Genomic DNA, 15,582 nt, shown 5'->3' on the forward strand with positions numbered 1-15,582 from the left:
AGACTTAACTCAGGCTTAACAAACCCTGCTGTATCTGGCTCAGACCTCATTTTCTGGATACCCACTCTTTTACACTCTTTCTCACTGAAAAATGACAGATGAATGTGGAGGCTGTTGCAATAGGTGAAGAAAAAGAGAGGCGTCAAAGGCCCTCAGACAGGTGAAGAATGAGAGAAGGGAGGTGGTTTTGTGATTGACAGAAAGATAACGATGAATGCTATGAAAAGAACTAAAGGAGGTTATGTTTAAGCTGAGATTAGAATTTCATGAACTGGTCACATGAAGTTCAAGAGGAAGAATATTCCAAGCAGGAGAGCAGTTAGTACAAGGATTCTGAGATAAGAATGAATTTGGTATATTTGGGAAATAAAGATATTACTAGTGTAATTACTAACATCATAGTAGATGAGAGAAACACTTTTGAGGAAGAACATCAGCAGGACAGGCAAAAGCCAGATAATAGGAGGTTTTGGGAGTCCGTGGAATCGGGTGTTTTTATTATTAGCACAATGGGAAGCTGTTGGAGGGTGTTAAGAGAGGGGCATGATCATATTTACATTAGAAAAATTTGCCTGCTGTGTAAATAATTGATTGCTATGGAGCAAGAGTGAAAGTAGAAAGATTAGAAAACTAATGTAGTGGTCCAGATGGTGGTGGTTTGAAGTCGTGTGGTAGTGGTCAGGAAAGAAACACACAGATTTGGTCCATGTTTTTGACATAGAGTCAATAGGATATGATGATGGATTAGATTAAAAGAATCAATAGCTCATGCCTCTAATTCCTGCACTTTGGGAGGCCAAGGCAGGCAGATCACTTGAGATCAGGAGTTCGAGACCAGCCTGGCCAACATGGTGAAACCCCATCTCTACTAAAAATACAAAAATTAGCCAGGTGGTGTGGCATGTATTTGTAATCCCAGCTACTTGGGATGCTGAGGCAGGAGAATTGCTTGAACCTGGGGAGGCAGAGGTTGCAGTAAGCCAAGATCACACCACTGCACTCCAGCCTGAATGACAGAGCAAGTCTCTGTCTCATTAAAAAAAATAAATAAAAAGGAATCAATAATTACTTATATGCGAGACTTAAGACATTTGGTAGAGGGTAATGACTTTTCCTAAATTTGGAAGAAATGTAGAGGATTTGGCAAGCAACTGTTTTGGGGGAATCAAATTTACAGTTTTATTTTGATGATGCCCCGTAGGTTTTCAAGTGGAAATGCAGAGGAAGGAGGTAGATACCAGTCTGGACTTCTGAAGAGAAGTTGTGGATTACGATGGATGTTTAGGGGGAGTCATTAATATATAGATGGGATTTCAAGTTATAGGAACACATTACCTAGGATGACTGCATTGAGGTAAATAGATGAGGAGGGTCTAGAATTGAGCCTTCAGGTACACCAACATTTAAAAGTCAGAAAAGAGCCAGTCAAGGAAATTGAGAAAGAGAAGGCACTGAGGTAGGAAGAAAACCAAACAAGGACGATATCTCCAAGAGAATTATATGTTTTAAAATAAAAGGGGTATGGATAACTGAGTCATGTATGCTTAGGGGCCTAAGATTCCCATCATTATCAGATAAGTATATATGACTTAAATTTATCCCATTGGATTCGTAGGGAAGCACCAAATATCTGAAATTGCAGTGCAGTAGCATGGCAAAGGATGTCACTGTTGTCCTTGATAAGAGTAGTCCCAGTGCAGTAATCAAGATATGAACCCATTTAGAATGGATTTTGGAGAAAATGTGAAATGAGGAAGAGAAATAAACTGGAAGTGACCCTTGAGTTTGCTGTCAAGGAGAGCAGAGACATTGGTTGTAAAGTTCAGGAGGATGTGCGTGGTACAAGAAGTTTTTAAGTTTTCAGTTAGTAGATTAGAGAACATATGTATATGCTGATGGCAAAAACACAGAAAAGAAAATTTGATGATGAAGACAGAGAGACCATTTCCATTTCTTCCACTCAATTTCTACTGATTTCTATTAATGCTTTATCTTTCCTGTTTTTTTTTTTTCTTTTTAACACTATAAACATATGCTGTGTCAGTCAGGTTTCCACCAGATAAATAGAACTTGTGGTGGCTCACGCCTGTAATCCCAGCACTTTAGGAGGCTGAGGCAGGTGGATCACCTGAGGTCAGAAGTTCGAGACCAACCTGACCAATATGGTGAAACCCCGTCTTTAAAAAAAAAAATAAAAAAATTTTTTTAAATTAAAAAAAAAAAAAAGATAAATAGGACTCAAAATAGATCATAGACTTAAATGTAAAAGACAAAACTATTAAACTCCTAGAAGATAACAGGAGAAAATCTAGATGACCTTGGGTTTGGCACCCTGTTGTTTTGACCTTACAAATCGTTACCAAAAAATTTTGAGGGGTGGGCTCCATTTGCACTGGCCTTGTAGGCAGCTGCTTCCTTTTTGAGGGTGCCCCACTTGACCTCTGAGTGGCGGGTGGGGACAAGGAGTGACAGCAGCAAGGAATGTAGCAGCCAAGGAGGTACCTGCCTCAGCAGCACTTGCTCTTGCAAGGTGCCGTCGGGACTCAGGCAGGTGCATTGCCATATCACAGGTTACGCTTAGGTGACTTGATCCTTTCATCCTGCCTCTCCTTTATTACAGCGAAGCCCAGCATTTTATCATCTTTTCTTTTTTTTTTTTTTTTTTTTTTTGAGACGGAGTTTCACTCTTGCTACCCAGGCTGGAGTGCAATGGCGCGATCTCGGCTCACTGCAACCTCTGCCTCCTGGGTTCAGGCAATTCTCCTGCCTCAGCCTCCTGAGTAGCTGGGATTACAGGCACGTGCCACCATTCCCAGCTAATTTTTTGTATTTTTAGTAGAGACGGGGTTTCACCATGTTGACCAGGATGGTCTCGATCTCTTGACCTCGTGATCCACCCGCCTCGGCCTCCCAAAGTGCTGGGATTACAGGCGTGAGCCACCGTACCCGGCCCTTATTATCTTTTCTGACTTCACTATGAAGGAATTGCTGCTACCCAGGAGCCTGGTATTATGTGGCTCTTTCATCAGTGAGATGGAGGTAGAGTTTCATCATACTGGCCAGCTCACTCTGGCTGGAGACCAGAACTTTGCAACTTATGCCCAATACAGGCCAGACCACTATCAAGACCCCATGTAACAAGAGCAGCATATATAGCTCAAGGGACAACATGCCCTCGAGTAGTGGCCCGTCACCAGGGGCCTGATTGGAGAAAGAGTGACTTCTGTTCCACAGTGAAACATTCTCATTACAGTGAAACCTGCCCTCCAGGAGCTGCAGGGGAGCCTGAAGGTTCAGAGTCATCTGTATTCACTAGAATTTCTGGAGAGTCCCCAAGGCAACACCTGACAACAGCAGTACTAAGTTGCACAAAGCAGCGAAATCTAAAACCAGCAAGCAGTAATGCCGTCCCAGACCGACCAGGCTTGATACAGGAAGTTAGTGATCCATCCACATGGACACACATTGGGAAGTGTTTCTTTGTGGTAAGTGTCCCGTAACTTAAAGCAAAACAAAAAACTCAGTTTCCTGAACCCACAGTATATCATAATGCAATGGGAATTGAGACTCCACAATGAAAACTCCTAGTGAGAAAAAGAAAAATGAAGAGGATGCAGCAGGCACTGTTCTACTGCAATTAACCAAGGCCATTGAAAAAGAATAGTGAGAATCCCCTATCCCGGCAGTGGAAGAAGTCTCGGTTCTCCTATCTAGAGGTTGTATACTGTTCTTCTTGGCTCCTGGCCTTTCCCTCTTGCCTTTTGTCCTTGTTCCTTCTTTTCTTTTCTCTCTGTCTCTTCCTTTCCTTTCCTTTCCTCTTTCCCTCTTTCTCTTATCTTTCTCTGTCTCCCAGGCTAGAGTGCAGTGGCATATTCTCGGCTTACTGCAACCTCCACCTCCCAGGTTCAAATGATTCTTCCTCAGCCTCCCAAGTAGCTAAAATTACAGGTGTGCACCACCATGCCCGGATAATTTTTATGCTTTTAATAGAGACAGCATTTCACCATGTTGCTCAGGCTGATCTCGAACTCCTGACCTCAAATGATCCACTCACCTTGGCCTCCCAAAGTGCTGGGATTACAGGCATGAGCCATTATGCCCAGCTTTTTTCCTTATCTTCTATGGCTACACCTTAGTTAGGCGTTTAAGAGTATACATCTCCTGTGAACTTTAAAGCATTTTTAGGAGTCAAACATGCAAATAAAATGCACAAACTATTCTGCCTTGGAAATGCAAATAACTTTAGGGAGACAGTAAGGAAAGGGAGAAGGAAATTAACTGAGTCAAGCAGTGGGGTGAGTGAGAACGTTAATAACAGGACTGCCTGATACACATGTTGAGTAGTGTCATTTGCCACTGCGTCAGGAAAGTATGTTACACAATACAGAAATGACAATTTCTGGACGTTTATGTGCAGAAAGCAAGGTAAAGGGCTGAGTTATGAATTATTTACTTAAATACAAAGTCATTAGGCAATGGTTGGCCAGAGTATTTTACGTAAGCAGAAACTCAAAATCAGAAATGTTCGTGAAATTGTAAGCCGGCTGGGAATTTACAAATACTGTGAATGTGAGGATGGAAATTTACTAGACCTGACCTGATCCATATTATGAGGGCTGGAGATAATTTTGACTGGACATTAAGTGATGTTATTGTTTATCAATGCTGTAAACATTTATTGAAGGCCTATCATATATCAGACACTATCTTATATGCAGGAGATTGAAATCCATCGGCAAACAATATAGACCAAAATCTCTACCCTCAGATAGCTTACATTCTCATTACTTGAAAGAAACATATCAAGTACCATACAATTACACTGTTTCATGACAATAAATGAAACCACAATTGCAAAGATTTTGACAGTGAGAGAAATCTAACATGGCTGACTTTTTCCTGCTTTTAGCCTCAGAGGTTGCCTGTCTTTTCTCATTCCTGTCTGTAGGCTAAGATAAGTAGGTGAAGAATTTAGCTTATAGTTTAACATGGAAGCAAGGATGATAGTAGGCCTTCCCTAATTAACACCCTCCTTGCTCTGGGACTGAAAAGTAATGAAAGGCCCTGAGGTTAGGATTATTCAAGGGGTCTGAATTCTGCTAAAATGCAGGATTATAGTTTCTATAATCCCTTACTGCCCAGGCGTCATGTGGCCAGAGACCCCTGGGCAGGAAGGGCCAAGATTTGTGACTTTCCCAATTACTTCTATAGGTAACACCTCTGTTGTAGAGCCTAAGATTAGTCTTTTGAGATGTTTTTCAGACTTGCATTCTAGCAATGACTCATGACTCAAGTGATCCTGTAACCCCCTCACTCCAAGGCAGACTCAGTGCATGAGGACCACTTCCCACTTTCCTATGATTGCCTCCTCAACCAGTCAGCAGCATCCATTCGCTCCTGGCCACCAAACTATCTTTGAAAAACCATAACCTCTCAGCTGTCAGGGAAACTGATTTCAATGATAACTTCAGTTCATCCATGTGGCCAGCATCGTGTTAATTAAACTTTTTCTTTACTGCAATACCACAGTCTCACTGAACTGGTTTCGTCTGTGCAGCAGGCAGGAAGAACCCATTGGGTGATTACATAAGCTTGGTAGTTGGGATGAAATGGCTGAATTCCTTGAATTTGAAAATCGCAGTTTACCAAAAGTGACCAATGTGATAAAGAAAACTGCTAGGCCTAATAATTGTTAAATAAATTGAACCTATATTTAAAAGCCTTCTCAAAAAGCAAACCCAAGATCCAGTTGGCTTCACTAGCAAATTTTTCTAAATGTTCAAAAAAGATGTAATACCTGAGGATAGAATCAGAAAATCACTTCCAGACTCCTTTCAGGAAAACGTAAGTTTGATGTAAAAGCTAACAAGGACAGTAGAGAAAAGTGAAATAACAGAGCCATCTCTACATGAACATAAATACAGAAATTCTAAACAAATCTGTGAGACAAATGATAAATGTTGAAAAGCCATCATGAGCAAGCACGGTTTATTTCAGAAATGCAAGGGTAGTTTAACATATAAATTCATCTAATTTCTAATCATGTAAATGAAGGAATAAAAATAATATGATTATGTTAATATTTATAGAAACTTCATTTAATAAAATTCAATATTCATTTATGATTTAAAGAATAAAAGAAAACTCTTAACTAAGAATAGAAGAAACCTTCAACATCTGACTTTAAAAAGAGAAAGCTCCAGGAAGCCTACAGCAAACATTTTACTTAATGTTAAGGTAAAAATTAAAACAAAACAAAACAAACAAAACGCTATCTCATCTGAGCCTTACAAATCCCCCCACTTTTTCTCTCCTCACTTCCACTTAGGGTATAAGCTGAGGTCCAGAATGAAAAATGACACCTACAGTGGCCTCATTGTCTACTTCTTACCCTTAAATCATGGGGTACAGAAGTATTTTCCCTGAGGAAATACTTGAGCCACTCATCCTGGCATGCCTCAGTGTGACCAAGGTTAAATGAAGTTAGGACTGGGATTAGGGTATCTGGTATTAAAATGTATGTTGGTTTTAGCCCGTGGTTTCTGCTTTATAACTGCCATGGCCTTTGCTACAGTCCTATGTTATAATGTTGGATATGTTAGGCCTCAGGAAACAGAATCTCTCTCCTCTCCTTCATCTACCCCAAATCACGACTCTAATCTTCCCCCACCTGTCTAATTATGGGTCTTAAGACTCTCCCCAGAGAGGGTCCTATAGTATGCACTGGGGGAAAGAATGCCGACATCATGAAGCTTCCATAAAAACCCAAGAGGACTGGATTTGGAGAGCTTCATGATAGGTGGACAGATGGAGGTTCCTGGAGGGTGGTGCACTCAGGGAGGGCATGGAACCTGCATATCCCTTCTCCCATACCTTGCCCTGTGTGCCGCTTCACCTGCATCCTTTGTAGTATCTTGTATAATAAATCAGGAAGCCTAAATAAATGTTTTCTGAGTTCCATGAGCCACTCTAGCAATTAAATTATTTCTCTGAGTTCCATGAGCCACTCTACCCCCGAAGAGAGGGTGGTGGGAACCCCAAATTGAAGCTGGTTGGTCAGAAATTTCAGAGGCCTGGATTTGTGACTTGTGTCTCAACTGGAGGAGCAGCCTTTTGGAATGAGCCCCTACACCTGTGGGATCCGATACTAGCTCCAGGTAGATAGTGTTGGAATTTAATTATAGGACACCCAGCCTGTGTCTACCGCTTGGTTGTGGGGAAAACCCCCTACACATTTGGTACAGAAGTCTTCTCTTATGTTGATGATTGTGGTGGTGGTATGAGAGTAGAAGAAACGCAGGGTAGAAAGAGAGCTCAAAAGTACCCCCAACCTCACACTGCTTGTAACTCCGTCTCCTCAGGAGGTGAAGCAGGATTGGCGTTTCTGTTGCTACTCTTGGCTAAGTCAGGGCCCTCACTTAGGGCCCTCTCCAAAGTAGTGGGCAAGGAGCGAATCAGTCTTTCTTGGAAGTTACGACCCATGAAGACATAGAGAATTGGGTTGAGGCAGCTGTTAAAAAAGGCCAAGGAACTTGCTGGGTTAACCAGGGCAACAATGATTTTGTATTTGCCATTGAACAGTATCTCTTTGAGACAGACTGCCGTTAGAATGCCAATTAGTTCAGAAGGGAACCAACAGATGAAGAAAGAAGCCACCACAGCAGTGAGGACCCGTAAGGGACGGCTGGATTTAATCATAAGCTTCTTGTGAACTTTGGCAGCGATGATCCCATAGCAGACTGTGATGATGGACATGGGGATGTTGAAGCCAATAATGAAGTGGAGGATCACATAGACCTTGACCATGGTAATGAACACGTTCACATTCTCTGCAACAGTGTCAAGCCAGAATGCCATGTTAAAGATACAGTATGTGTCCCCATTCTCAGTACTTGTAGTCCAGAAGATGAAATTTGGTAAGGTAAAGACTATGGCAACAATCCAGAGTCCCACAATCACCCTCTTGGCCAGACTCATGGTGCAGTGGTTCATGGCCCAGACTGGATGCAGGACACAAATACAGCGGTCCAGGGCAATGACAGTGATCAGGTAGACACTGACATAAAGGTTGATGTCTGCCATGACGTGAACTAACTTACATAGGAACCGGCCAAAAGGCCACTTTTCTCCCATGGCGACTGAGACCATGCGGAATGGCAGGATGGCACTGAAAGAGAAGTCAGCTAGCGCCAGGTTCAGGTAACAGATGGTGCTGACTGTGCGTTTCATCCGGAATCCAGCCACCCAGAGCACCAACCCATTGCCCAGGACCCCGAAGAAAAAGCTGACTCCGTGGAATAGCAATGAGAAGATCCACAGAATGGTGGAGCCATCAGGCTCAGGGAGCACCTTCTCAGATTCATTCAGAGGGATGGAGAAGTCGGTTTCCATCCCACACCTGAAACATGAAACATTTCAGCAATGGCCATTTCTCAGCTGTAGAACCATCTTACAGTACAACTATTCATTAACTTTCACTATAGCGCCTCCCCCTACCAGGAGACCCACTCCAGTGAGCCTTGTCAATAGTCACAGTGTGAAATTGGCACTCTCAGCCAGGTGCAGTGGCTCAAGCCTGTAATCCCAGCACTTTGGGAGGCCGAGGTGGGTGGATCACGAGGTCAAGAGATCGAGACCATCCTGGTCAATATGGTGAAACCCCGTCTCTACTAAAAATACAAAAAATTAGCTGGGCATGGTGGCGTGCGCCTGTAGTCCCAGCTACTCAGGAGGCTGAGGCAGGAGAATTGCCTGAACCCAGGAGGCGGAGGTTGCGGTGAGCCGAGATCGCGCCATTGCACTCCAGCCTGGGTAGCAAGAGCGAAACTCCGTCTCAAAAAAAAAAAAATTGGCACTCTCTCGGAGTTCCTTTGGGAAAGGATAGTTCTCCATCTTCCCATCATTATTAATATGCATTCCACCTATCAGGCCGATTACTTTACCAAGAGGATTAAAGGGTCCAGCAGCAGAAATACTAAACTCAAGAGTGTATGGACAATGGAGAATCGAGCAGAGGCTGCTTCAGTATCGTAAGGAAAGCACAAGACTCAGAGTCAGAAGGTTCACATCTGGTCTCCATCACTCGATGCAAACATGCTGGCAAGCTCTGCAACTTCTTTCGGCCTCATGCTCTCCCAGTCTCTCAGCTCCTGTCCCTCCCACTGTGAGGACCCTTGACCTATTTTTTAGGTGATATTTAATTTAAAATTTTAGGGTTTGGGTTGAGTTCATAGCTGAAGAGGATTCTGAACCGTTACCGGTAATATGTAGACATGTATTATGTGCGTGGTGGCTCATACCTATAATATCAGCACTTTAGGAGGTCAAGACGGGCGGATCACTTGAGGTCAGGAGTTGGGAGACCAGCCTGGCCAACATGGTGAAACCCCGTCTCTACTAAAAATACAAAAATTAGCCATGTTTGGTGGCAAGAGCTGTAACTCTAGCTGTACTTGGGAGGCTGAGGCAGGAGAATGGCTTGAACCCGGGAGGTGGAGGTTTTAGTGAGCCAAGATTGCACCACTGCACTCCAGCCTGGGCAACAGAGCAAGACACTATCCTCCAAAAATAAATAAATAAAGCCAAAATATATTATATCCTATAGATTCTGTGCTAGAAGAAGTGAACAAAGAGGGCTGTGTATCTACTTTCTCCCGACTGCTTTTCATTGTCCCTGCTTGATACATAGTTCTCTGTTTGGGATGCAGTGAATTGGCATTCATGTTATATATCTTCAAGGTCTGTGGGATAAACAGAATGAGCATGACTATTTAGCTAATATTTGTGGGATTCTTATCAGAGGCTATTTATTGTGTTAATTGGTACATATGGGTTGTAGTTTGGTCTACATAATGGCTTGGCAGTGTTCCTTATTTGTCGTTTCCATAAGAATGAATCGATATTGAGAGCAATTGTGAAATCTGCTAATCACTTAAATGGGAAATAGTAGACAGACATCTTTAGTTCAGCTTAGTCTGACTTCTAAGCCCTTTCTCTATGCAACAATTTTGACAGATATTGCTGGCAGCGCCCCCTCCCCCAACCAAATAACTGTTCCTCATTTCTTCTCTGCAAATCAAATTGCAATTTTGTTCAGATACTCTTTGGAGAAGCTTTCCCTCCTCCACCTTTGTGGCTGTATCTTGGTTTTCTAATTTGTACTAACTAGAATTCCTTTTGCTTTGCAAAGGATTGTTTATTGGTGGACACATGACTAAATTCGGGGCAATAACACTATGGGAAGGTATCCTGGGGTGTTTCTGGGATCTATTTCCTTGCTTTTAAGAAACAAAATCACAAAATTATAGTCCCTGCCTCTGCAGCAGGTCACATGGGAAGCTGTTGCATCCAACTCAACCCAAAGGTCTCTGTGACCCCTGCACCTTTGCCACTTGTCCAAATTTGCTTATACTGTGGTCTGTGGGCTTTATCACAAACATCCAAGGTATTTGTTAAAATGAGTATTCATAAACCTCCCCCACCCCTCAACCCCGCTAGAATCTCTCTGTCTAAAAACTACAATGATTTTTATGGCCATGAAAATTAGAGCTGGGCTATCCAGCCTCTCTAAAAGTAACAGCAATTATCTAGCACTTGTTCACATCTAATACCCATAATAACATTGTGGGGCAGCCATCATTACCCCTTTTTTGCCAGAGGGAATTAATGGCCTAGGGTTTTTTTTTTTTTTTTTTTGAGACGGAGTTTTGCTCTAGTTACCCAGGCTGGAGTGCAATGGCGCGATCTCGGCTCACCGCAACCTCCGCCTCCTGGGTTCAGGCAATTCTCCTGCCTCAGCCTCCTGAGTAGCTGGGATTACAGGCACGCACCACCATGCCCAGATAATTTTTTTGTATTAGTAGAGACGGGGTTTCACAATGTTGACCGGGATGGTCTTGATCTCTCGACCTCGTGATCCACCCGCCTCGGCCTCCCAAAGTGCTGGGATTACAGGCTTGAGCCACCGCGCCCGGCCGGCCCAAGGGTTTTAGTAGTTTTTTTCAGCATCATGTTCAGCCAGTCCGTGGAGGCAGCGAGATTTGAAATTCAGGATGAGCAACTTCAGAGCCACTACCTTTGCAGCTCTACAGTGCTGCTTTTGAAAGGAGTTCCCCAGAGATTTCCAGGATCTGGTCATATCCTAGTGTCATGATTGTTTCCTCCTTTCCCTTTCTCTCTTCCTTTTCTTCCTGTCATTACCAGTCACTTTCACTGAGGTCTTTCACGGGACATTGTGTAACATAGCTCAAGGTTTCTCAATCTTGGCACTACTGACATTTGGGGTTGCATAATCCTTTGTTTTAGGGGACTGTTCTGCACACAGTAGGATATTTAGCAGCACCCCTGGCCTCTAGCCATCAATGCTGGTGGCAACTTCCCCGTCAGGAGTGACAGCTGAGAGTGTCTGTAGACATTGTCAAAGGTCCTGGGGGTGGCAAAATTCCCCCTCGTTGAGCATCACTGTTATAAAGAGCACTGGGCTTTGGGATAAGTTAGAGCTCTACTCTTGTCTTTGGCACCTTGCCAATATGAGTTCTTGGTCAGTGACATCTCTCTGAGCCTTGGTTTTCTCCTCTGCAGAATGAGGACAGTTTTGTGGTAAAGTCTAACTTTGAGGTGAGGATTAAGTGACATTAGACATGGATCTAGGCTAGACTGAGTGAGTCTATGACAAATGGGAACTCTTGGTCCTCACCAGGCTGTGTGCTGTGTCATGGGGCTCAATCCCGGGCCATGCATTATGAAGTTCAAGATCAGGGCAAGAACGATGCTCTTAGGCATAGTGGCTATGACTTACGAATGTTACCCACATGCCAAGAGCTTCTCCTTTAACCCTAACAACTCCTCTCACAGCCTCTGCGGTTGGGGTGTATTAATATGTGTAAGCACTGAGCACACCCTGAGACATGGAGAATATTGACTAATCCTAGTTATAATTAGTACAACGATTGTACAGATGAGGAAGTTGACTTATATTGGTTACATTAATTATTTAAAGCCCCCAGTCAGAAAGGGGTAGAATCAGAGTTGGAGCTCAACTGGACTGATTTCAACAGAATTGTAAAGTTAACCCTCTCCCATTCCCTAGTTCCTCAACAGACTCAGATTTTCTCTACCCACTCTCCAAATATCCTAGAAGGCATTCAGAAGGTATGATGTATCAAGAATCTCTAAGTCATTTGGAAATGTTGACACAAGAGGGAAAGATAAATGTCCAGTGACAGGTGGGGACAGGCCAACAAGACAATGTTGTAGAATTTTGGATCCACCCTAGTTATAAAGTGGGGAAGAGAACCGTGGATCAGAGATTATACCTCTACTGATTATGAGGGCTGCTATTTGGTGAGGTCCCAATGTGTGTCAACCAGCGTATATTTTATTATTTCTAATTATAACATCTTTGTTTTGGGACACATATCGTTCTTGTGTAATCCATAGGAAACCACGGCTCAAAGAGGGGAAGTGACCTGCTCAGTGTCACAGTTATTGAGAGGCACATCTGGATGTATGATTACAGGTTTCAGATGGAAACTCAGCACTTCCTTGTTAACATCTGTGCTTCTCCAGCATATGTGATTTCTCATGCCTTAAAATAACATTAAGCCCTTCTGCTTTATCCTCAAACTAACCAACTTCCTCTGCCATTCCACTCTCAGCGAATGGCCTTGTCTGATATTTTAATGAGAAAATGGCAACAGTTAGATGTGCATTTTTTAGCCCTTTCTCTCCTAACCCTCAATTTACCTGCCCTTGTTATTGTGAATAAAGACTTGTTCTTCCCAATGACTTCCCTCTTCACATTTGCTTTCCATTCCACTCTCTGTCATCTTCCCAAGAACTTTCCCCTGGCATCTGTTTTCTGCTGAAAACAAACCTTCAAGATTTTATTTCTACTACATCATTCTTATTATCACGTAAACATTATCCTATCCCTTCCCTTTAAAAGAAAACCAATCTTGGCCCTTACTTCTTTCTAAGCTTCAACCCTATTTCTTTAAGAGAAGTGTTTTCTGGAAAGAGAATTCCTAGAAAAACTTTAGAAATGGTGATCTCTAATTGCTTGCCCTTTTTTTTTTCTCACCTCACCTATTCTGCTGAATCCACTTTATATTGACTTCAGTCCTTAGCACTCCAGCTCATGCACTCTCCTAAGGATGCATGGAACCTCCAGGCTACCAAATCCAGTGGGCCTTTCTGAGTTTTTATCCTGATGTTCCAGTGACATAGGACCTACCGGATCTCTTTCTCCTTTTTCAAACACGTTTTTTCCGTGTCGTAAGATGTATACACAATCCACTCTTGCTTGTCTTTACAGCTCAATTGGCTACCTCTTTTCAGTCCAATTTATGGTGTTTTCTGCTCTAAATTTCTCTAAATTTAAGGTGTCCCACATTCTATAGGTGATATCATCCAGTATCACGGCTTAAAGTACCATCATCTCATCTGAATTATTAGCATTGTCCTCCTTCGGAGCTCTGGTCTCGTATAATCAACTGACTTCTCGATCTCTCCCCATGGGAGTCCCATAGACCCTCCACACCTAACATTGCCTAAACTTAACATTGTTTGTCCCTTCCTCCCAAACCTGCCACTCTTCCAATATTCTGTATCTACTTGGAGCTTAAATATTCAGTCATTAAAGCTCTAAATCTAGAACTCACTTTTCATTTTCCTCACCACCCAATACAATCCAAATCCTATTTATTCTACTACAGAATATGCTGAATGCACAGCCGGAGCCATCTCCATCTCCACCACCCATGTCCATGGCCCTGTCAGGCTTGGATATTTGCACCAACCTTACAGATAGCTTACTCCTGGTCCTGCTGTTCCCTAAAGTCCAGACACAGAAAAAGTATATTTTGAAAGGAAAAATAAGACAATGGTGTTATTCTTCTCAGCACTCTTCTATGGCTTCCAAATTTCTAACTGACACTTCTCAAGCACCCTGGGATCTGTCTTGTGTATCTCCATCCCTCATCTCTGCACTCTCACCTGACACACTGTGTTGGACACATGGTGGACTCCTTGACTCCTTGGCCATGGCAGTGCCTCACCATCTCAGGGATCTTGCTTTCTCTCTTCCTTCTGCCTACTATGATCTTCCTCTTGAGCTTTCCATACCTGGCTCTTTCTAAATATTTATATTTTTTAGCTTAAATATTTTTTCCTCAGAGATGTCTTCTTGACCCATTTGCAAAACAGCTGCCCCAGGTCCAGCCTATCTCACCAGATGCTTTTCTTACTTGTTCATTCATTCATTTTTTTATCCTAAATGCTTTCTCCATTGATAGGCAAACTCCACAACCAGCACCTTCTTTCAATGCTATGTCTCTAGTGTAGCACTGTCCAATAGAAACATAATGTGATCTGTAAACACAGGCCGCATATGTGTATTATAATTTTCAAGTAGCTGTGTGTAAACAGAGTGGGGAACATTTGAGAAATTAACATCAATAATATATTTTGTTGAATCCTACATATCAAAAAGGATATTGGCACATGTAATCAGAATAAAAATTATTAATGAGATAACTGGCATTCTTTTTCATACTAAGTCTTAGAAGACAATAAATACATTTTAAATCTGTAGCATACTTCAGATTAAAAGAAAAATAGCAAACACTCAAAAGCTGTATTTGGCAAGTGGATACCTCAGAGCAAGCATTCCAACAATAATTGGCATTTTTTAAATTGCCAGAGCCCAACTTACCACCAGCTGAGTTCCTTTTCTTGTGGCCAGTTCCTGGCTTCCTGTTGAGCAACACCAGCTCTAAGGATTTGTCAAAAGACAAAATTGCAGTAAATTTAGTGTAAAGTTTATGTTGGCTTTATTTGTAATTCTAGAATTCGACAACACCTAATCCCTTAAAATAAAATGCATGTATTGATGAGTAGAACAGAGAAGTTTGGTTTTATAGGGAGAGGAGGGCTAAAGAAAGCAGAAACAAAGAACAAAAAGCTGAATGGTCATTTTAAAGTTGCTTCTTCTGCACCGGGAATAGGGAAACAATAATGATTAAAAAAACCAGATTGACTGACATGGTTACTTAGGTTACTTCTTTTGTAAGGCTTAAAGCAGAGGCATTTTCATGCCTACTGAAAGTGACCTGTTTGGGAATTTGGCTATTTCCTCTCTTTCCCTCTTTATGATTTCTTGGGAAGCAGGATAAACAAATTAGTTTTTGGTTTGGTGGCATAGAACTTTAATCTGAGTGACTCTATTTTGGTTTTGTTTGTCTGGTGTAGTACAGTAGCTCAGTTTAAACCAATGATGTCCTATGATTTTTACATAATAGCCTTCAGCAGAGACTTTGCTGAAGGACAAGGGAAGGGACAATGGAGCTGGAATCAATCCAGTGACAGAAACTCAGGGTTTCTTACCATTTCCAGAATACACCTTGCAGATGTCATCAAACTGCTTGTCTTAAAAACCTATGTGTCTGAATGTTCCTTCACCTCTAACCTTCTGTGGGAGACTGCAGTTCATCCCTCCAAATAACAGGAGTCAGGGAATCTGAGAGTCCAGGCCCTTTCTTCTTCAGAGATTCAGGAAAATGAAAGAAACAATTACCGAGGTGA

At 42.3% G+C, this 15,582-nt stretch overlaps 2 protein-coding genes across 2 annotated transcripts in view; one reads left to right on the forward strand and one right to left on the reverse strand.

Moving 5' to 3' along the window:
* The window catches only part of LOC110569336 (large ribosomal subunit protein eL31-like), a 56,856-nt gene that overhangs the window by 15,905 nt on the left and 25,369 nt on the right, over positions 1-15,582 (forward strand). The gene's annotated exons all lie outside the window — the stretch shown is intronic.
* On the reverse strand, positions 7,333-14,768 carry FPR3 (formyl peptide receptor 3). The gene is made up of 2 exons (XM_012462078.2): positions 14,714-14,768; positions 7,333-8,398 (listed from the first exon to the last, which is right to left on the reverse strand). The coding sequence occupies exon 2, from the start codon at positions 8,389-8,391 to the stop codon at positions 7,333-7,335; it is 1,059 nt and encodes a 352-aa protein (XP_012317501.2). The 5' UTR covers positions 8,392-8,398; positions 14,714-14,768.

Source organism: Aotus nancymaae, unplaced genomic scaffold (assembly GCF_030222135.1).
Source record: "Aotus nancymaae isolate 86718 unplaced genomic scaffold, 86718_ANA_hifiasm-v0.15.2.pri h1tg000028l, whole genome shotgun sequence".
Classification (NCBI taxonomy): Eukaryota; Metazoa; Chordata; class Mammalia; order Primates; family Aotidae; genus Aotus; species Aotus nancymaae.